The sequence below is a fragment of the Typopeltis vanoorti genome, chromosome 13 (genome assembly GCF_054136105.1).
Source record: "Typopeltis vanoorti isolate ZY-2024b chromosome 13, IOZ_Tvanoo_1.0, whole genome shotgun sequence".
Taxonomy (NCBI): domain Eukaryota; kingdom Metazoa; phylum Arthropoda; class Arachnida; order Uropygi; family Thelyphonidae; genus Typopeltis; species Typopeltis vanoorti.
This window is the reverse complement of record NC_143561.1, coordinates 125,719,928-125,743,248: the sequence shown is the minus strand read 5'-3', so window position 1 is coordinate 125,743,248 and position 23,321 is coordinate 125,719,928. Positions and strand designations below refer to the sequence as shown.

At 36.5% G+C, this 23,321-nt stretch overlaps 1 protein-coding gene across 1 annotated transcript in view; it reads left to right on the top strand.

Annotated features, from left to right (window-relative positions):
- LOC150100522 (NADPH-dependent quinone oxidoreductase VAT1-like) overlaps window positions 1-23,321 on the top strand; it is a 109,836-nt gene that overhangs the window by 40,911 nt on the left and 45,604 nt on the right. Inside the window, exon 4 of the mRNA XM_090402949.1 lies at window positions 13,820-13,990. Coding sequence (XP_090259075.1) covers window positions 13,820-13,990 — 171 coding nt within the window. The remainder of the gene's footprint in view (window positions 1-13,819; window positions 13,991-23,321) is intronic.

Genomic DNA, 23,321 nt, shown 5'->3' with positions numbered 1-23,321 from the left:
TGCCCAGATTTGGTCACCTCGGTTCCTTCTTGATGGGGAGGAGGTGGAGAGGATCCAGAGGCGAGGGACTAAGATGATAACAGGTCTATGGAATGAACCATATGAGAACAGGTTGAAGATTTGTGGGTTGCAGAAACTAGTTGATAGGCGGAGGAGGGGATATATGATTGAGACATTCAAATTGCTAAAGGGACTCTATAGGATTAATTCAGAGGATATTTTTGAGATCAGGACTGGTGGTGGGAGAATTAGGGGACACCTATGGAAGCTGGGCAAGAGTGTGGTTAGCAGGGGTGTTAGAGCTGGGTTCTTTACTTTTAGAGTGGTAAATGAGTGGAAAAAGCTGCCAGAGTCTGTTGTGGGTGCTATGACGGTGAACGAGTTCAAGACAAGGTATGATAGATACTGTGAGAATGTAATCGCATAGTTGTATGGACATGATGTTTGGGGCCTCCCTCGATGAGTCTAAGGACTCCTGGAGTCGCCCGAAATAATAATAATAATAATAATAATAATAGTGACAAAAGCAGGTGATGAGGGAAAGCATATATTGACAGGATGCTACATGATTAGCTGATATTCAAGTTGCAGAATATGGGTTTAGATATCAGGCTAGTGAATTGGTTTGGGAATTAGCTTCTGATCAAGAAGGTAGGCCATAACTGAGTTTCCCCAGAGCTCAGTTTTAAGACCTCAAATATTTAACCTTTGTCGTTGATAATGTCAGTTGTTTGCAGATTATGTTAAGCTAGAAAGAACCCTGCAAGAGGATTTGAATAAGCTGGAGAGATGGGTGAATAAATGAGGATTCAGTTTGATGTGACAAAAATGTTAGGTCCCAACATTTCAGATTCATCAATGGAAAGTTGCATTTTTTGTTGGTAGAATTAAACTAGAGGAAGTGGAGGAGAAAAGAAACCTTGGAGTGATGATTGATAGAAATTTGAGGTTTAGAGGACATGTTGCAATGGTGCTAATTACTGGAGTATTGAGAAGGACATTGACCAGTAGAGAAATGGTTATTCCATTGTATAAAGTCTTGATCAGACTACATCTGGATTATTGGACTCAGATCTGGTTACTGGTATCTGAAGAGGATAAATTAACTTTGGAGAAAGTACAGAGGCAGACAACAAAAATGATATCAGGACTGTATAGTGTTAGTCATGAGGACAGAAGCATGAAGACTGCTGAATTTTGTGGATAGAAGATGAAGAGGTAATATGATTTGAGACATTTAAACTGTTGAGAGGTATTGCCATGATTGATACTGAGAAGACCTTTCTTATGGCAGAACAAGGAGGCTAAAGAAGAAGGGCCATCCCTGGAAGTTGCAACTAGAAGTGTTAATAGGGTAAGAAGTGGCTTTTTTTTTTTTTACATGGAAGGTGTTTGGACCATTGAATTCATTGCTAGGTAGGGTGGAAAGGATGTAAACAATGAACAATCTTCAGGAATGATATATAGTGTGATAGATTTTGTGTCACCTAAGCTGGACTTCTTGCAATGAGTTTTGTATTTGGGGGGGGGGGGGAGACTGAATAATGATGATGATGAGATTTTGGAAACATTGTTGCTGTCAATTGATCATGAACAGCTCATTATATTAAAAGATTATAAGGTAATCTTTTAATATAACATTAAATATAAATATAATCTTTTAATATTTTGTATGAGTATGAATGAAAGAGTCGCAAGGTATGAATGAAAACGCCAGAAGAAGATGAGAGTATTATTATTTATTATTATCATCATCATCATCCCAAGATGCCATGGAGTCAAAGATCCATCTAGGAGGTCACTTTTGTCATACACACAGCACATCATACTGTGCCTTAAACATTCAAATTCTCTGCCGACACCATGCTCTCAAGCAATGCATTCCAATGATTCATAACTCTCCGTATAAAAAGTTGCTTCTCACTCCCTTGTTCACACCCTCCTTATACAACTTCCAGGGATGACCTCTTGTTCTCCCTCAATCTCCTATCATCTCACAAAAAACCTCTTCAACGTTAATCTTAGAACAACCCCTTACCAACTTGCACATCTCTATCATGTTTCCCCTCTTCCTCCTATCCACTAGACTCTGCAAATTGCATCGTCCCAACCTTTCTTCATATTTATCATCCAGAGATCAGAAACTATTTTAGTTAATCACTTCTGGATCCTCTCCAATCTCTTCATCCTTTTGAAAACCAGGTTACCAAATATGTGCACAGTATCCATATGTGACCTGATCAGAGCATTATAAAATGGAACCAGAATCTTCTTATCCACCATCACCCCAAGTTCTCTTATTTCCTCCACCTACAATAATATATCCCCACTAAGAGTAAATTCTACATCCCACCTTTGTTTTCCAAATTTTAAAATCTTACATTTCGCAACATTGAACTAGCAGTCCCATCCCATATTAGTGTACTGATTAAGTACACACACACACACACACACACACACACACACACACACACACACACACACACACACACACACACACACACACACACACACACACACACACTCTAATTGTTGGTGTGCCACAGATAGTTCTCTTCCTTAGCCCCTGATGCTCAACTTGTGATTTCAAATGTGTTGACAGGAGATACACAGTTATTTACTCATGATGCAAAGCTGGGAAGAGTTATTAAGGAATGATGGTGAGTCCAGTGTCTTTTGAGAAATATAAACACTTAGTTTGGATCAATGAGTAAAGTTGCTGATTTTAAATAAATAAATTTGCTAGTATCTTTTTATTTCCCATAGGGTGATTCCAATTAAGCCCTACTAACTTTTTAAAGAGTCTTTGACAGCCAGTCTTTACTCACAGCGATACAATATGCCCCAAGACTATCAATGATTTTCTTAGGCATCTAGGGAGGACAGTATGGGAAACAACTGCCACCATTTTGTGGTCCCTAATGCTATATATTATTGCCTGAACGTGTGACTTCTATAGTTGATTTTCCTTGCATTATGGGCTTAAGAAACCCTTTGCTTGTGCCAAAGATGGACTAACTCAAGAACTGGCTGAAAGAAGGCTTAGAAAAAGTTATTCCTCTAGTCAGTAACTTGAACTGAACTTGATAAGTCTCTCTTTTTGCAGTCTAGTACTGTGGAAGCAAACAGCATTTCCACAGGCACCTTGCTGTTTATTAATGTTAATAAATGCAAGGTTTTGCTCTTCTGAGTGAAAAACCTCACAAAGACCTGATGCAAAGACTATGTAGTATGTTACTGATATCAATGAGTTGGATACTGACAAGTGAGGAAAGTTGTGAACAACTTTATATAGCTATGTAGGGTGAAAACAAGAAAGTGAGGTAGATGTTTTTAGCATACACAAGAAAGTTTAATTACATTAAATCATATCAGACCACTGCATGATATTAAATGGGTCTGTTATTTTCAGTCTGAAATGTGTGCTTTGATACCATTTAATATAATTTAAAACTTTCCTTGTGTATATGTTTATTATTTAAAAATTATTTATCTATGTCATAAGCATCTTTTAAAAGTAAGGAATAAATTTTTTATGAAGTGTGCTAGGCAAGCTGAATGCATTGCTGGGGTCAGTTGTGAATGTGTTTTAGGCTTGATATGACAGGTATGTTTCTGTTTCAGTAAAAAATACAAACATAATAAAGTATTGCTACTGTCCAACTAAAAGATATTTCTTAGTTAATGTAACCTAAGTATATCAGGCTAGTTGAACATATCAGATATGGCTGCAATGCAATAACACATCTTTATTGTAAGTTTCTAGTAATTCTTAATTACTTAAATTAAAAAATGCACTTGCCATACTCTCAACAATGATTCCACTTGAAAACCAGTCTATGTAAAGAGCTTGTTCCTCACTTGTCCCACATTCCTTGTACAGCATCCAGTGATGGCTTCTTATTCTAACTAATTGCCTATTTAACTTAATTACAACTGCAATTAGTGATGAAATTTGGGCATAATAATCTATGTATCATCTAAGTTTATATATTGGCATAAACACCTCCCTCTACTCCCTAGTGTGCTTGCTACATCAGCAGGGTGCTATAGCTTTTCTAACATTAACAATGCATCCTCTGAATTTTAGACCACTGATGACCGTTACCTCCAGATCTCAAATCTCATCCATCTGTTAAAATGTTCCACCAAAATAATATACAGTTCCTTTATTTATCCTTTCCGTCATGCTTACACAGTGATCAGAATACATCTTAGAAATTATGGAAACAACTATATGTTAGAGTAAAACTTCAGTTTAATATAAACAAAGAATCACTCGACGTTTTGACCTTCACATTAATGTCATCATCTGAAGTATACACATATATAGAAACAAGCTACACTACAATTTACATGGTATGCTAAATTTACTGGCCAACTGTTAAAACTATGGGCTTGATCTCTGGTGGAAAAAAAAAAAAACTTACTACATCAAAGCTGTAGTCCTGTTATTATCTCTTAGGTTATAAAATTAAATTAAGATAGAGAGCAACATGTTCACACAAAAAAAGTTACGTCATATAAGTATAAACATAAATTTAAACAAACCAGTATGGATAGTGGCCAATAAAAGCTGCAAAAATGTTTAGAGCCCTAAAGTCAGGGTTTGATGGGAAAACTTGAAGAACTAAGTGGGCTGAATGTGTGGCATCCAAATTTTTTGGATTTTTATGCCACCATTATTGTTAAGATTAGGGCAGGTAATCAAAATTTCACAGACTTCTTTAAATTTCTATTCATACCAGGTTTTTGTATGATGTAAAGAACAAGTACTTTTCCAATCAGTTTGGTGTAGGGTGTTAAGAGCATGATCTGAGAGCCTGCTACACCAAACTTGTTAAATTTAATGTGCCATTTGTGTTCTTTTTTATGGATAAGGACTGCACATCCAGTTTCTCCAATATAAGGTAAGTTACAGGCGCAATAGATACAATAAACTCTAGGGTTAGCCAATGGGGAGAGGATCCTTACAGGAGTTGAATATGTTTTTTAATTTTATAGGTGGTTTAAAAGTGGCATTAAGATTATAATGGTATAGAATTCCATTAATTTTTTCTGATAATCCTTTAATGTATGGGATAGCTATTATTATTGTTATCTATTATAACAATAATAAACAGGACTAGCTTTGGTGTAGTAATGTTTTTTTTTTCCCCAACCAGAGGTCAAGCCAATAGTTTTAACAGTTGGCCAGTAAATTTAGCATACTATATAGATTGTAGTGCAGCTTGTTTCTCTGTTATATATGTGTATACTTCAGATGATGACCTTAATGTGAAATTTGAAAAGTTGAGTGATTATTTTGGTTTATATTAGACTGAAGTTTTACTCTAACATGGTAGTTGTTTCCATAATTTCTAAGATATATTCCTTTATTTATATTTCAAAGTGAATCTTGCACTTATTGACAAAAACTGGTTCATCCAAGCTAAAAGTCTATTTAAATTTTTCTGAAGGAATTTGGTATTAAGATCACACTTGTTATAACTTTTCCCAACTTTGCATCATCAGCAAACTATTGCAACCCCCTTGTCTATCCACATGAAATATTATTATTATTATTATTATTATTATTACGTCACACCTCCAAGGGCTCATCGAGGGAGAGTTCCTACTCTATAACTCTCCGTCTCAATCCACCAACTACAACGAACCGCAACTACACCACCACCACCACTAGTATTTTTCACAGATAATCACAAACATCCATGCCTGGAGGGATTCAAACCTGCAGCCTTTTGGCTGGAGAGCTGATACGCTAACCACTCAGCCAACCAGGCCGGCATATCATTAACAAATAACATAAATATCATTATCAAATTATATAGTAGGGCACAAAGAATAGTGCTGCAGCATATTGCTAGTTACCATTCTTACACTACTTGTCGTTATCATTCACCTATCCATCTGATGATTTCTATCTATCCCTTTGTGTCCAAGAACATCACCATGTTATCCAATAAATGGCAGGCCAGGTGGTTAGTTCTATCAGCTCTTCAGCCAAAAAGCTGTGGGTTTGAATTCTGTCTAGGACATGGATGTTTCTAATTGTCTTTCACCTTCATACAAACATATATACACCCTTCCGATATGGAATGTGTCACCATGGGAGATAGATGCAATCCTCTCACAAAGAGTTTTTAATTTAATCCATTGAACATTGCACTTTTATAATAGGCTGCAGAGGCACATTTTGTTGAGAACCAGGGCCTGGTTACATGTTGGGGATTTGCATTGGAGTGGGGAATAAAGGCCTTCATGAAAATCTCTGAACAGTGCTTGGAGCATTTTAATAAGAATAAAACTGATTTTGTGCGTCGATTTATTACTATGGATGAGACTTGGATTCACCATTACACCAGAATCCAGACAGTGGACAGAAGCCGGTTGTTCAGCACCAAAGAAAATAAAGTCGGTTCCATTAGCAGGAAGGTCAGCATTGGTGTTTTGGGATGCCAAAGGCATTTTGTGTATTAATTATCTTGAAAAGGGTAAAACAATAACCAGGGAATATTATTCTGATATTGTAACCAGACTATATGAAAAAATTCATGAGAAAAGACCCAGTTTGCAGAAGAAAAAAATCATCTTTCATCAGGACAAATGCACCTTGACCACAAAAGTGTTTTGGCAATGGGAAAATTAAGGGATCTGCACTATAAATTGTTGGAACATCCACTCTGTTCCCCAGATTTGTCTCCCTCTTACTTCTATCTCTTTCCAAAACTAAAACTCTTCCTCGCTGGTCAGCGTTTTTCTTCGAATCAAGAGGCGCAGCTGTAGAGGGATATTTTGCACTCTTACTGAGATAATGGTGCTGGAACATTGCTGGAATAAATGTATTAGTCTGAAGGGAGATTATGTTGAAAAATAAAAATAATTTTGAAATGATGAATTCGTTTTTTCATTGTTAGGTCTAGAACTTTCCACCCTCGTATATGCTTGAGGGAATGTAAAGGATATGTCACTCATACAAGTAATTGTTACCACTATTCATTCTGTGTTGCATATGTTCCTCTTTCAATTTTCATGCTTCTCTTCATTCATCCATTTGATACCTACTTTATTCAGCCTTTTGACCTTCAGAATACTTTCACACATTGTGCCATTAAGTATGTCTTGGTCAGTGGCCAAGCTGTTGTGATTTTTATAATTACCAGCCTTGTAGATTCACATCTGTTTTTTGATCATATGGCTGGCCACAACCCAGGTGATGATTTCTTACTAACTGCTAGAAGAAGATGTGGCAGCTTGTTCACAGTCACATTCTGTGATGAAATGATCAAATTTAAGACTTTTAATTCTTGTGTACTCTCCTTTACACTTATTGCACAAGATAGTTGTCTCTCAGGAACTCAAATTCATTTTCCTTATTACTGGATGCTATCTCTTCATTCCAATCTATATTACCATAACTGAAATCACTCACGATGATCACTCTTTTCTTGTTTACTAATCCAAGGTACCTGTACATTTCTTGATCACACCCTCCATATTCCCTGGCTGTTGTACATCTGACTAAATATATCTTCTAGTAGACCTCCACCTTGTGCCATACTGCCTCAGAACTATTGCACCTATTTCCTGTTGGCATTTCCACATTATTAAACGTTTATGTTTTCATAATCCTGCCATATAATGCAAATATGTTTTCCTTAACTTTACAGGTTCTATTCCAAGGCCTATTTATTTAGTGTTTCACTATATTACATGCATGAAAACTAAGTTTTCTTTTTTATATATTTTATTAATAGTGTGTGTGTGTAAACAACATATAAAATTTGTATTAAAACTATAGTGACCCTTGACTCACTCACACACACACATAACCATAAAAACATTAGGTCTTCTGGCATAAAATACAACGCTTCTGCAAAGGCAGAGGTTAGCATGTTTTAGTCAGAGACTCACATAAACATAACGGAAAACCTGGCCTATCTTATTTGTAAAGTCAAAACATATATGTTGCACATTAATCAAGTGTTTTGAATTAATGAAGTTCTCTAATGGAAACAGCAATGGTTTCCGTGCGTGCAATTACTCAAATTGACAACTCGTACCTATATCATCAACATATCTTATTTCAAGCATATTCAACTTCTATTTAAAGCAGTACCAAAAACATTAACAGTTTACTTTATAAAATTCAGCTATCCAGCACTAAAACAGAATACAACAACTTTGGAACGTTCTTGTGTTTTTACTTGACAACTATCATTTCCACAAGCAGAGAATAGCTTTCCATCTAATCTTCACTCAAAAAATCAAAAATTACAACAGTGAAGATATATTAACTTTTCAATAGGAACTTGAATAAGAAATCCACAAAAAAACAACTATTCATTCCTTTTATTTTCTGTTACATTATTTTTTTCTTCAGTGTCTCCCTCTGTATATATGTATTCTTTCTCGTGTTCATTAGGTGTTCGTTTCATACCACAGTAGCATATAGACTGAATTATCTTATTTATGATTGCATTAACGATGTCACAACAGCTGGATACCACAGATAGCAGAGAGAAGTTCTTCAGTAGTTGCAGGCTAGATACATATATTTACAGTATGAAGTTTCTCTTCCACTTGATGACTATTTCAGTGAACTCTGCATAAAAAACGTCTACAGCTGTTTTAATTCCAACAATCTAGGAAAGTGTGTACAACTTGCCGATTCTGATTTTTTTTATGTGTGGCTCTCACCCACAAGAGACTTATATATATACCTATAGTACATATATACTATAGGTATATAGGGTGGGGTAAGGATTTTTCCCCTTTTTATTAATTTTATACATTTTTATTTTTTCATTTTATTTTTACACATTCCAAAAATACACATTCTAGAGACCATGGAACTTTTTCCAGCCACTTCAGGTCTTCAATAAGCAGGGCAATAGTGTCACACTAGGTGAAATTCATCTCCCCTAAAGACAATCACAAACATCCATGGCAGGATTTCAACTTGCAGCCTGTTGGTTGGAGAGTGGGTATGCTAGAAAACATCATCACATTGCAAATATATTGTTTGCAGAGAAGTCAATGGACAGATGCACCATGTAATGAGTCATGTTTGTAGCCAGTTGGAGGAATATGATGCTCTCAAGTCAGTGCAACTGTGTTTGGGTGGAATGGCTGTGAGAGGGGAACTGACAGTTTGAAAGAAGCAATGTGATAGGATGCCATGTTGCGGGCCTATCTATTTGGCAAATTGGACCATCCCAGATCAACAATCAGTGGTACCATACTGAGATGGAAGTGGGTCATCCTGCAGTGGATGACCCGCCACATGCATCGAACATGGCGTTAGGAAGGATAATATATAAAATCCACCATTTATTAGCCAACATATTGAATGCAGAGTTCCAGGCATTGACTGGAACATGAGTCTGCATAAAAATATTCATAAGAAACTCACAATATGAGTTTCCATGGTAGGACACAATATTACTATTATTACGTGACTCCTCCATGGAGTCCAAGGACTCATTGTGGGAGGATACTCTACCTCATCAAATACCCCTCCAATACTACAACACTACTATCATCAACGCCATCTACCACCCATCATCGCCAAGAACAATATTTTTTGTCTGTAAATTGCGTGTTCTGAAGACCAATTTGTCTGTGCGTGGGATGAAAAACCTGAGTTTCCGGGAAAAAAAACCTACTACCTCCGTATGAGATTGGCTAACTCACCTTCAATTGAAGAAGCCCATATAAGGATTCCCCTCATTATGACGATAATCGAACTGGGTCTTTTTCAATCTATATGCAAGCTGCATGTTACTGAAAGAACATGCAGCATCGTTTTCAATGGTGCAAAGCACATATACAGTGGGACATGGAAGTTCCATGATGTTCAACCTCATTGAACATTATGGAGCGACAAATCACACTACATCTTCTACCAAGCAGATGGAGGTGTGATTGTGGCAGATGCTGGGTGAATGTCTCTTATCAGAATGTGTAACCCAACTATGAAATTCAGAGGTGGCTGTGTGATGGTATGATCCTGTTTTTTTCCTGGTTTGGCCTTGGACCTCTGTTTGTGATGCCACAAACATTGAACTTAGAGAGGTATTTGAACATTCTGATAATGAAATGCTTCTTACTTTATAGCATTTCTATGGAGCTGACCATTGTCTCTTTCATCGAGGAATTGCACAGTTTCATAGGGCTGCTGCTATAACTGCATGGTTTGTGGACGTGAACAATACCACACTTGACTGCCACCACAGAGCCTCGATCTCAACCCTATTGAACATCTGTGAGATTAACTGGATCATTGGGAAGGTCAAGAGATGTCCACCCAACTACAGTCTAGGATCTCATTACATGCCTAGAGGAAGAATGGTCCAAATTTCCCATTGTTTGCTATCGTACGCTTGTGGGAAGTATTCCCGTAGGATTGCTGCAGCATTGCAGCAAAAGAAGTGCTTACATCTTAAGGTAGGTGCCATAGCTGTTGTTCCTCACACTACGGTATCAGTTAACTTCTTTCCAAACAGTGTGTACATATATCTAGTCTGCAATTTCTGATGTTTCTTACCAGATAAGAGACATTAGAAATAAAAACTTAATAAAAGATAAGAAACTTCTTTCCATAAAGAACTTCTCTCAGCTATGTGTGATACCCAGCTGCAGGTGTAGCTAGGGTGTGGGGGGAGCCCCCCCCCCCCCCCAGCAGCACTTTGAACCTTTTTGAACATTTGCAGTCAATTCTAAAATACAGTCTCAAGAACTGTTCCAAATATTGTAATACTACTGCGAATTTTCCACACAATTGCTGTAAGTGTTGCCAGTTGTGAGAGGAGTTTTTCTAAATAAAATTGATTAAGAATCAGCTATATTACTATGAAATAGACTTTGCCAATGTCATCGATTTTGCTAACAGAAAAGCAAGAAAAATTACATTTTATAATGTTGAAATTAAAGTTTTACTTCAAAAATAAAGTGTTTTAATTTATTCCCCTATACGTCGTTTTGGCTTTTTGTAGTATGTTTGGTGTGTATTGAGAGGGGTGGCAAACTCGGGGACCGCCCTGGGCGGCAAAAGCTCTAGCTACACCACTGACCAGCTGTTGTGACGTTATTAACACAATCGCAAATAAGAGAATACAGTCTTATACTCTAAATCAGGGGTTCCCAACCTTTTTTGTTTCCTAGAGCACATTCTAAAATACCGATAGGGCGACGCGCACCATCTATTTTTTCAAGCAAATTTTTTGAATTCTTTTGTTAAATGAATACATACAAAGTTTACATTATAATCAAATGTTTTATTACTTAAAAGTTTACATTATATAAAAATTTAAATATATATATGTAAGTTAGTGCGATCTTTGGCATTGCATTTCATTGGCTAGTGTTTCATAATTAGGAGAATATGATATTCCAGTTCTTAAACTGGAATGAACAATTTCGAATGCGCATCTACTTTACATTGTATGCGTTTAATACTCGTCATGTGTCATTAACGCATGCGTCATATAGAATGCCATGAATTGTTGCATGATTATTTCAAACTATACGGCACATGGTTGAACAGCGGTGGGCACACACAAATTGGTCGACGGGCGCCATGGTGCCCGCAGGCATAGGGTTGGGAACCCCTGCTCTAAATGCTAAAGAAGCTGTTTCCACCAGTGACATAGCTATGAGGCATGGTTAGGCTTAATAGCCTAGTCAATTACTAGTATCAAAACTACATACTGCTGCTATATTCTTCTTACAGAATGTATAATTTTATGATCATATTTTTTATACTTTTTTTTTCCATTTTTGATTACCTAAACTAACAATAATATCTTTCATAAACAATATCATGTTAAGATATTTAAATATCTTTTAAACATTGCACATACATAATTCTCTGCCATCATCAGTAACTCTTTCCATTCCCTTTTTATTCTTTTAATCCTAACAAAAAACATTATACTGTTTTGTTTTTGTTCCCATGAGAATATATTCCTCACACAACCATGTTTCACATATACCAGCAACTTTTTGGTGAATAAACTCAATGAAACAATTTCATCATTGTTATACACACATTAACAAACTGCACTCTTTCCTTTTCACTTATTTCTGTCAACATACCATTTGTGATTCTTACTCGTTTCAACTTGTCATTTTAATACCTGGGCAACATACTGACAACCTTTCCTACCAGACTTAATTTTCACTCTCCTCATTAACCTCTTAATAGCCATCATCACATGCATCTTCTGTTCAACCGATCATAATAATGAGATGAATAAATTCATCTCATCATTATACTAGGTGGCAAAATAAACCAGGTGATTTATTTTGCCACCTGGTATATCCAAAGCAGTCAGTCACCTTGTTCATCCTCATGGACATGAGGATGAACACGGTGACTCCTGGAAAACAGAACTTGCAGACTCTCTTTTACCACAGTTTAAATAATGGAATCTCCATATATCATCCTTGCAGACTCTCTTTTACCACAGTTTAAATAATGGAATCTCCATATATCATCACTCTAGAGTTATTTGTCACCTCTTTTTCTCTACTTTCCTTCATTCTATCCTTTTGCACTCTTTCATTCCTAACCATGTGATCTTACTGCATATATTCATCTCGCTTCTCATCCTGATTAATTTATTCTTTAAATCTTGTATCCCAGCAGCACATTTTTTTGTTCCCACATTCTCAAGAACTGTAATTCTATCATCCATACTTTTTCGTTATTCTTACAATCACACATATTTGTTCCATCATTTGTATTTGCTTTCTCTCAAAATCATACTTGTTTTTGTTGTGTTTTGTTTTCTGTCTCTTGCATTTAGTGATGACTTGCAGTCCAAGAAAATATTGCACTTTCTACAGACATATCTTTTACATTCCCCCAAGCATACATACTAAAGTAATAAAAAAATAAAATAAAATAAATAAATAAATGAAATAAAATAAAAAAATCGGCTAACGCCTTTTTATTCCGTATACGGGAGTAGGCGGGGCCATTTAGCCCTATCTAACTTTTGGAGACTGAGTGGGCAGTTCAATCTCCACTGGTACCAATCAGAGATAGATGGCTCAATGCTATCACTAATTAAGCAGTACACAGTGAAGAGAGACGGCTCAAATGTGCCGCCATCTCGTGGTCCCTAACCCTAACACAATATATTTAATGTCTGAAATAATGTGGGTTCTACGGTCGATTTTCTTGAGTTTACGGGACGAAAAACCCGAGTTTCCGGGAGGGAAAACCCGCTAGCCCGTGCCAGAGATCGACTAACTCGGGAACCGGTCGAAAAAAGGCTTAGATAAATGTCCTCTAGTCGGCGACTAGACTCGAAACCAAGTTTTCCTTCGTGCGGCCAAGCACCGTGGTGTGCAAACGCCACATCCACTGAGCTACACAGGCTCTGAAGTAATAACCATTTTTGAAAAATGTGCATCATTAATTACATCTGATCACATTTTTGTGGACAAGGATAAAGAATCACTCTTATTTGAAAAATTCAAAATAAGTTTTTCTCTAGCTTGAAAAAATTTTATGAAATTTGATATTTATGATATATTAAAATTGTTATTTCCTGACAAAACTATTCACAGTGCATATGTCAGAGTTCAAAATTTAAATGTTATGCTATCTTAAAATACAATTTTTTTTTTGTGTGATTGTGTGTAATGATTAATTTACGTATCTTTATATCCAGGCTCCTATTAAGCCTACTGTTTTTCCACACTCGTAATCGCTGTTTTATAAACTAGTCTTTTGGTTGTTATTCATTAGTATTCTTGTTGCCCTGAAAAATTTCAATTTAATAAGGATTCTACAAAAATGTTATAGGTGGTGTAGGATGTGCTGCTACTCAGCTAGCAAAGACTGTTGAAAATGTGACAATTTTTGGTACATCATCTGCTATTAAGCATAGTGCGATAAAAGAAAATGGAGTTCAATATCCTATTGATTATACAACTTCTGACTTTGTTTCTGACATCCTAAAGGTATCATCTAAAGGTATGCTATGTAATATAAATATAAAATTATAGTTTAAAAAGATAACAGAAAAAAAAAACTGATATGAAAATCTATAGTTAAAAAATCATGTCAAAGTGTGATTTGATTTTTAATCTGAGATTACTAAAAAGGATATATTCAGATGCATAGGAAGACTGTGTGTTGGTAGTTCATAGTGAGTATTCAATAATGACTTAATTCATAACACAAGACACCAGTAAGAAAAACATAGATTTATTTACTTAATTGCTGATATTTTGCACCTCTTCTGCATCATTCAGCCATACCACTGGTGTTGAGCATTGCTGTGTTGAGTGATTGGTTCTCTAAGTGTTTTGTGTATCCTGTGCTTGTCCCATTTACACCCTCTGTCCAAAAAGAAACTGAACTTTTCAAAAATAGAAGAAACAAGTGGTGCCACCTGTTTTATCTTTTTGTTGTCGAAAGCAGCAACCTTCATTAGTGTTGTGTCAACTGATTATGACATTTGTTTTATTAGAAGCCCAGTTATAGTGCCAAGAGTGATAGTGTGTTTTGACGAATGGTCGGAAAATGAGTTTCAAACAGAGCTGCGATTGACTTTTGTGTTAAACTTGGTAAAAGTTTTACCGAAATGCATCAAATGCTTCAAAGCATACGGTGATGAATGCCTATCCCATACTCAAGTTTACGAGTGGTTTAAGCGATTTCAAAGTGGTCGTGAGACGCTTGAGGGCGATGAAAAACTGGGCCATCCAAAAACTGGACTGAGCAAAGTTAACATCCAAAAAGTGCATGATTTCATCAAAGAAAACTCGAAATCATCTGTGAGATTGATTGAAGATATGGGGATTCCAAAATCAACTGTGCACAACATTTTGACCGTTGTTTGGGCCTTCGTAAATTGAATTCGCGATTTCTTCCCCACAAGCTGACTGACGACCAAAAAATGTATCAAATTGAACACTGCAAGCATCTCATTAAAACTGCTCATGACTCAAACTTCCTTGAAACGATCGTTACTGGTGACAAAACATGGTGTTTTGAGTATGAGTCCAAAACAAAGCACCAGAGTGCTGAGTGAAGACCACCAGAAGAGGAGCATCTGAAAAAAAGTCACTTGGAGAAGTCAAAAGTAAAGGCAATGCTGATTTATTTCTGTGATTCCAAGGGCATTATCCACAAAGAATTCATTCCACCTGGCCAAATGGTCAATGGTGAGTTTGAAGCGATTGATAGCGAGAATTCGTCACGTACGGCATGAATATCATGATGCAGGCAGCTAGTCACTTTTGCATGATAATGCACCATCTCATCGTTCGAACATTTGTGAGACAGTTTATGAGCAAAAACCAGTTTGTGTGTTGGATCACTCACCATATTCACCTGATTTAGCACCCTGTGACTTCTTTCTCTTTCCCAGACTTCATTTGCTGATGAAAGGAAAGCGATACGACACCATTGAAAACGTTCAAACGCAGTAACCACAACACTCAACGGTATCCCAAAAACTGATATAAAAAACTCATCTAACGAATTAATTGACTGTGCCAAATGCTGTATTGAAGCTGAGGGAGAGTATATTGATTGAAATACACTTGGTCGTTGACTTACGACCTATGCGACTTATGACCACAAAAAAAAAAAAAAAAAATTAATGAATAAATTAATAATAAATCAGAGAGCTGTGCGTACGATAACTATCTCTCACATACACTCAGTAACTTTCAAGCATCTGTTGCATGTGATGTATTAATTAAAATGCTACTGAAATACTACCCATAAAACCTCTAGTAAAAGGAAAATGCCTTCATCTACAGATAAGAAGTCAAGGAAAACTATTGATTTAGAGTGTAAAATGAAAGTTATCCAGAAGTATGAAGGCTGAAAGAAAGTGAATACGATAGCACGTGACTTGAAGTTATCACATTCCACGGTACCGAAGATACTTAAGGACAAAGAAAGAATTCGGGAAGCTGTGAAAGGTTCCGCACCATGACCCTGACGATCCACAACCCAGCACAAGCATTAAGATTAAAAATTGATTTTGTAAATTTCATTTATATTAATTTTTACATTAATTTTAGATTGTATTTTTGTGTTTACAGTACAGTATTATTTTTTACATTATGTACAATATATATAATTATAAATTTAAAAGATTATAAAGATGATAAAATGATTAAAAAGGTTAAAGAATACTGTTAATAAATATATGGCCGACATACGACCAGATCGACTGACGACCTGTCAACCAGAACGGAAGTCGGTCGTAAGTCGACGACCAAGTGTAAATAATTTTAATAATTATAATTGGCCTGTGTTTTATTTTCTATCAAAAGTTCAGTTTCTTTTTGGACAGAGGGTGTAGTTGTTTGTATATTTTTCCTTTCACGTGGAAAGGAAAAAATATAGAAACAACTAGATGAGACAGCCATAGGTTATCTCATCTAGTTGATCTCCTCAACATTCTCAAATAGGGTGAAAACAACTTAGTAAATTTCAATGCCATAAAAAAAAAAAAAATAAAAAAAAATAATAAAAAAAAAAACTCAGGCCTGCCGTATTACATGCAAGAAAAGTCATACTTCACTCCTTACATTTTGATAATGTTTCCAGTTTTTTTTCAAGAACAGCTTTCTTTTCTTCTTCTGACTGTCACATCCAGTTTATCCTAGCACAAACATATTACATACATAGACATTATTCAGGATATATTCAAGACATTACTTCTCATCCTGTCTACTCCTAACATCTGACCAACCTTGGAATACAATTCCGATATTTGGAGTGCCCCCACAACCTCCATAAGAATTCTTGATCAATATTCAGTAGAGGACGCTACTTAATAGTTGATCCTTTCCTCACAGACTCCCTTCAGTCAGTTTTGCATAGGCACTTTGTTTCTGCACTGTGCCTTTTCCATATTGTTATCCTCTGTTTTTAATCAGAATTTGAATAAAATATTAGTATTTACTAAGTGTAATTCTATAGTCAGATTTCCTTTGAGAGATAAAGAGAATTACTTAATATTCAGAACTGAATCTGTTGTATATATGTTTACAGTAAATATGTTCATTAATTTTTATATCATCATCAATATGATAGTACTACATGAAAAATTTACATCATTACGAACTTCCTATCTACAATTTTCCTCCAAATCAGTCCAAATTAAGTGACCATACCTGAGATTAGCTCTGCTAACACATTCCTGGATGCTGACAATGTCAAGTTCTTTCCTAATATCCTCATTTTTAATATGATATTGCCATTGATGCCATCTGTTCACGCCTCTAATCTTTCTCAGGACTCTCATATCTGCGGTCTCTAGTCTTTGGTCAAGTGTTTTACTTCTAACCTAGCTCTCAGATCCATAAGTTAAAATGAGTTTGAACACTGTGTTGTATACAACTAATTTAGTGTTTTGGCTAATTTCTCTCTTATTCCATATAAATTTATTCAGTTGACTTCCTACCATACCAGCTTTGTTGATTCTGTTGTCTATTTCCATATTTAATGTACCATCTTCACTAAAAATCATGCCTAAGTAGCTGAAATGTTTCACTTGTTCTATAGGTTCTCCATTCACAATAAAGTTATATAGCACCCCTATATATATATATATATATATAGGGGTGCTTAATATATATATACACTTGAGCTTCAGGGGTGCTATATAATTGAGAGGAGACCTCAACATAGCCTTTAAATGAATGCAGAGAACCGATCAGGGCTTCTTACCTAATGTCTAATCCTCACCTCTCATGGTGCACCCTGTTAGGTATCTACTGAACGGATGAGGATGGGCTGGCAATTTGAGATTTAGCTGACCAAGTATTCTTATTAGCTTAAACCAAAATTTCAAATGATGGTACAACATGACAGAATTTCATGCCGGCTGGGGCGTTGCTCGGTTAAACAAGGCCGGCGTTGTTTTTGCTAGGGAACCAGGGCAAACAGCGAAAAGTCAGCTACTGGAACAAATCCTAAAACCCACTCCAACTCAACATCATCAGAGTTCAAGATTGGTACTATCAACATAAGAAGCCTGAACAGAAAAGAAATGGAGCTAGCAGGAATTTGATTAGTATCAGATCAAAATAATAGGGGTGACAGAAACAAAAAAGGAAAAAACTGGTGAGATCTTTCTGAGCAATAAATATAAAATGTTATATTCAGGCAACGACAATCAAGGAAAAGGAGTAGCCATAGTATTCAACACTAAATCTTCTTCTTCTGCAGCTTCTCCCACTTAAGTGGGGTCACTGTTGATAATGAGTCGCCTCCACACCTTCCTGTCTTGAGCTGTCATCACATCCAAGTTCTTCATCCTCAAGTCCTCTTGTACCAGCTCCCTCCATCTCTTCTTTGGCTGCCCACGCTTCTGCCTTCCTTGAACAACCATCTGCATGACCCTTCTTCCCACATATTCGTCCTCCCTCCTCTTCACATGACCAAACCATCTCAAACTTGCCTCCTGTATTTTCACTCCTAAGTTCATAACTTTCACTGTTTCCCTGACATAGTCATTTCTCAGACGATCCTTTCAAGTCACACCGCACATCCACCTAAGCATTCTCATCTCTGCTACTTCCATCCTGCTGATGTTATTTTTCCTCAGGCCACAGTTTCTATAGCATATGTCATAGCTGGCCTCGCTACTGTCTTATAGATTTTGCCTTTCAGATTGATCGGCACCCTCTTATCGCATAACACTCCAGCCATCTCCCTCCAGTTCCTCCAACCCACTTGTATCCTGCATCCTACTTCCTTCTCAGCTCATCCATCTTCTTCCACTGTTGAACCTAAGTATCTAAAGTCTCTCACCTTCCTGATGACATTTCCTTCCAGCTCCAGATCTGTCTCCTGTCCACCACCAACTGTGCAACACATATACTCTGTCTTACTTCTGCTCTGTCTCATACCTGTCTCTTCCAGTACTTTTTTCCATCTTTCCAGTTTAGTTCCCGCTTCTTCTCTTGAATCTGCACACAGCAAGATGTCATCTGCGTGCAACATTGTCCAAGGTGCATCTTCTCTCACCTCTTCTGTTACCACCTCCATCACAATATTAAACAGAAACAGTCTTAATGCTGACCCTTGATGCAAGCCAACTGTTACTTGAAAACTTTCTGTCTGTCCCAGACAGGTCCGAATACTTGTCTTCACATTTCTGTACATTTCCCGCACCAACCTGACATATTTCTCTGGAACCTTCTTCTCCCTCAGACACCTCCAGACTTCTTGCCTTGGTACTCTATCATATGCTTTCTCCAGATCAATAAATGCCAGATGTAGCTCCCTTTGTTTCTCTTGATACTTTTCCATCATCTGCCGTAACCCAAAGATAGCATCTGTTGTTGATCTACCAGGCATGAAGCCAAATTGTTCCTTTGCAATCTCCACCTACTTCCTCAATCTACCGTCAAGAACCCTTTCTAGGATTTTCATTGTGTGGGACATCAACTTTATTCCTCTGTAATTTTTAGTCTTGTGCATCCCCTTTGCCTTGTAGATGGGGGACAAGAGTACTCTCCCTCCATTCCTCGGGTATATTTTTCTGTTGGCAAACTTTCATGAACAGGTCCCACAGCTGGTCAATTCCCTCTTCCCCCAGTACCTATATGAGGTTAATATTCTTCAATGGCAGGCAGTCTCAAGTAGAGTGATGTGGGCAAATATCAGAATGGGGAACTGGACAATGAGACTTATTTATGCCTATGGTCCCATAGAAGGTTCTACTAAGGCAGAAGTGGAGGAATTTTTGAGGCTTTAGAGAAAGCAACTGACACAATGAAAAAGGAAAAGTTGGTGCTTGTTGGGGATCTAAATAGCAGAGAAAGAAATTATTGTCAGATATATTTTGGGAAAATTTGGAGAAAAGAGCAAAGCCAATAATAATGGCAACTTCCTGTTGGATTTCTGCTCAGGACATGGACTGGTTATTACTAACACAATGTTCCAACATAAAAATGTGCACAAATTCACATGAAGAGAAGAGGCAAGGAATAAGAAAAGTCCCATTGACTATGTTATTGTTGATAGTAATGTTTTCTCTCTAGTGCAGGACACTAGAGTGTACAGAGGATTTGAAATTGGAAGTGATCATCATTTAGTTTTGAGCAGGATAAACTTGAATTTCATATCGAAAAGAGGAATGCGTAAGAAAGTTTTAAAGCTAATAAAAGTTGAGCAGCTCTCAGATGTGAACTATAGACTAGAATACACAAACATTATTGAAGAAAAAAACGAAAAAGTTTGAGAACAGGAACCAAACCTTGGAGATTCAGTGGCAAGCTCTGATAAAAACACTGGTTGATTCAGCCAGAGAGGCATGTGGTGAGGTTGTCTGCAATGATATAAAAATAAGAACTCCATGATGGACACAGGAAGTTAAAGAGGCATGAAGGAAAAGAAGAAAGCATTTCAAAAGCTCCTGGTAAATAAGTCAGCTTGTGCTTTAGAGAATACAAACGTAAGAAAGCTAAACACTGTGTCAAACTGGTTAAGCAAAAGTCGTGGAAAAATAAATATCAAGAAGGTGGAGAGATATTCTGGCGGTTGTTGAAGAAGTTCAACAACCGCCAGAATATCTCTCCACCTTCTTGATATTTATTTTTCCACGACTTTTGCTTAACCAGTTTGACACAGTGTTTAGCTTTCTTACGTTTGTAAGAAAGAGTGCTGTAAAAGGAATTAGAGATGATAAATGTGACATGAAAACAGGAGAAAAAGATATCCTTGAAGTATGGAGTAATTACTTTAGCAATTTTTCAATGTGAGAATCAATGTGAGAGAAATAGAGGTATTTCTCTACTGAGTGCCCGGTAAGATATATGCGAGTATACTTGAGAAACGGTTGAGAAGGATTATTGGAAGAAAAGCTTGGTGAAGAACAAGCTGGATTCTGGCCAAATAGAGGCTGTCAGGATCAGATTTTCACTTTATGTCAGATAGATTTTTAGTGAAGATGGTAAATTAAATATGGAAATAGACAACAGAATCAACAAAGCTGGTATGGTAGGAAGTCAACTGAATAAATTTATATGGAATAAGAGAGAAATTAGCCAAAACACTAAATTAGCTATATACAAGAGAGTATTCAAGCCAATTTTAACTTATGAATCTGAGAGCTGGGTCAGAAGTAAAACACTTGACCAAAGACTAGAGACTGTAGATATGAGAGTACTGAGATAGATTATGAGTATGAAAATACATGGCAACAATGGCGATATCATATCGAAAACAAGGATATTAGGAAAGAACTTGACATTGTCAGCATCCAGGAATGCTTTAGCAGAGCTAATCTCAGGTGGTATGGTCACTTAAACAGAATGGGAGAGGAAAGATTGCAAAACAAGTTTTCTCTGCTAGGTTGGCAGGAAAAAAACCCAGAGAAATACCAAGATATAGGTGGATTGATACAGTAAAAAGTGCCTTAGAAGATAGAAATATAAGATCTGATAATGTTGGAGTCTTGACAGGTGACAGATTGATTTGGAGGAAAATTGTAGATAGGAAGTTAGTAATGATGTAATTTTTCATGTAGTACTATCATATGTTGTACACTCCTTGAAGGTATATATATCAGGAATTTGATGGTGATGATGACTTGAACTTCATTCTTTGGATAACATAATATTTTGGTTTTTGAAGCCAGTGCACCATCTTAGTTACAAATCTGAAACATCATAACCAACTGCTAAACAAAAATAAAACTATATAATCTTACTCTTCCTGACTAACTATAACCAAAAGGCTGGATATAGACCAAGTGCAGTCGACAAGTATAGCAGTCAAGCAGTCTTGTTCGAGCAGAATTCCTGGCTTCCTTTTCTGTTCCACATTCTCCAGGACATTGGGGTGTGCAAAAGGCTCCTTTAATGATGTTTCCATCATTAAAGGAGCCTATACTAATACAAGTACATACCTCAGTCAATGTGTTCCTATCAGGTTTGGTCAGAATTCAAAAAAAAGGAGCCATGGGAGGTTGCCCTCTTGGTCCCTTGCTCTTTTGTGAAACTTTTTTGCAGGAAAGTTGACAATTTGTATGCTGTATTAGGAATAACAATTCCACCAGTTATGGCGAGAAATAAAGTATTAACATAATGCAGCTGATGTAATAGGCACTTTGAAGTATAATGATTAACTATATCACATGGACATAACTGGCATTACTGAGATCAAAACAGGTGAGATCTTAATAAATAATAAGTATAGTATGTTATTTTCAGGCAATGATGATCAAGGAAAGGAAGGAGTAGCAATAACATTCAACACTAAACATGAAGATAAATTCTTGATTGTAAGGCAGTTTCAAGTAGAGTTATGTGGGCACTTCAAATGGGGAAATGGACATTGAAACTTATTTGTGCCTATGGTTCCACAGAAACTTCTTCTAAAGAAGAAGTGGAGGAATTTTCTGAGTCATTAGACAGGCAGCTGACATAAAGAAAATAGAAAAAGTGGCCCTTGTTGGAAATCTGAACAACAGAGTAGGAAATGAATCCCACCAGGCATATAGGAACATTGGGGGAAAATTGGAGAAAAGGGAAAAGCTAATAATAATGGTAAGTATTTACTGGATTTCTGCTCAGGACATAGACTAGTCATTACTAACACCGTGTTTCAACATAAAGATGTGTACAAGTTCACATGGAGAGAAGACACAAGAAATAAGAAAATCCTCATTGACTGTATCATTGTTGATAGTAATATTATCATCATCATCATGCTGATTCATGATATAAGAGCGTACAGAGGATTTGAAATTGGAAGTAACCATTACTTAGTACTAAGCAGGATAAAAATAGATATCACATTGAAAAGAACAGTATGTGAGAAAGTTTTAAAAAGAATTAAAGTTGAGCAGCTTTTACAGGTAAATTGTAGACTCGACTATACAAACATTAAATAAAAAAAATCAAACAAATTGAAAACACGAACCAAACCTTGGAGTCTCAGTGGCAATCTCTGAAGATGTTGATTCAGCCATGCGAAGTATGTGGTGAAGTTGTCTGCAAAGATAAAAAAATAAGAACGCCATGGTGGACACAGGAAGTTAAAGAAGCAGTCCTGGAAAAGAAGAAAACATACCAAAAGTTCCTAGTAAATAAGTAGGCAGATGCCCTAAAAGAATACAGAGAAAAATGTAAGAGAGATGAGCTATATGTAAAAGAGCTAAACACAAATCATGGAAAGACTTTGGTAAGAGTATGGAAAATAAATAAATATCAGGAAGGTGGCAAAATGTTCTGGAGGCTGTTGAACAAGCTTAGAAATGGAGGAAAGAGTACTGTAAAAGGAATCAAAGATAAAGGTGACATAAAAACTGAAGATAAGGATATTG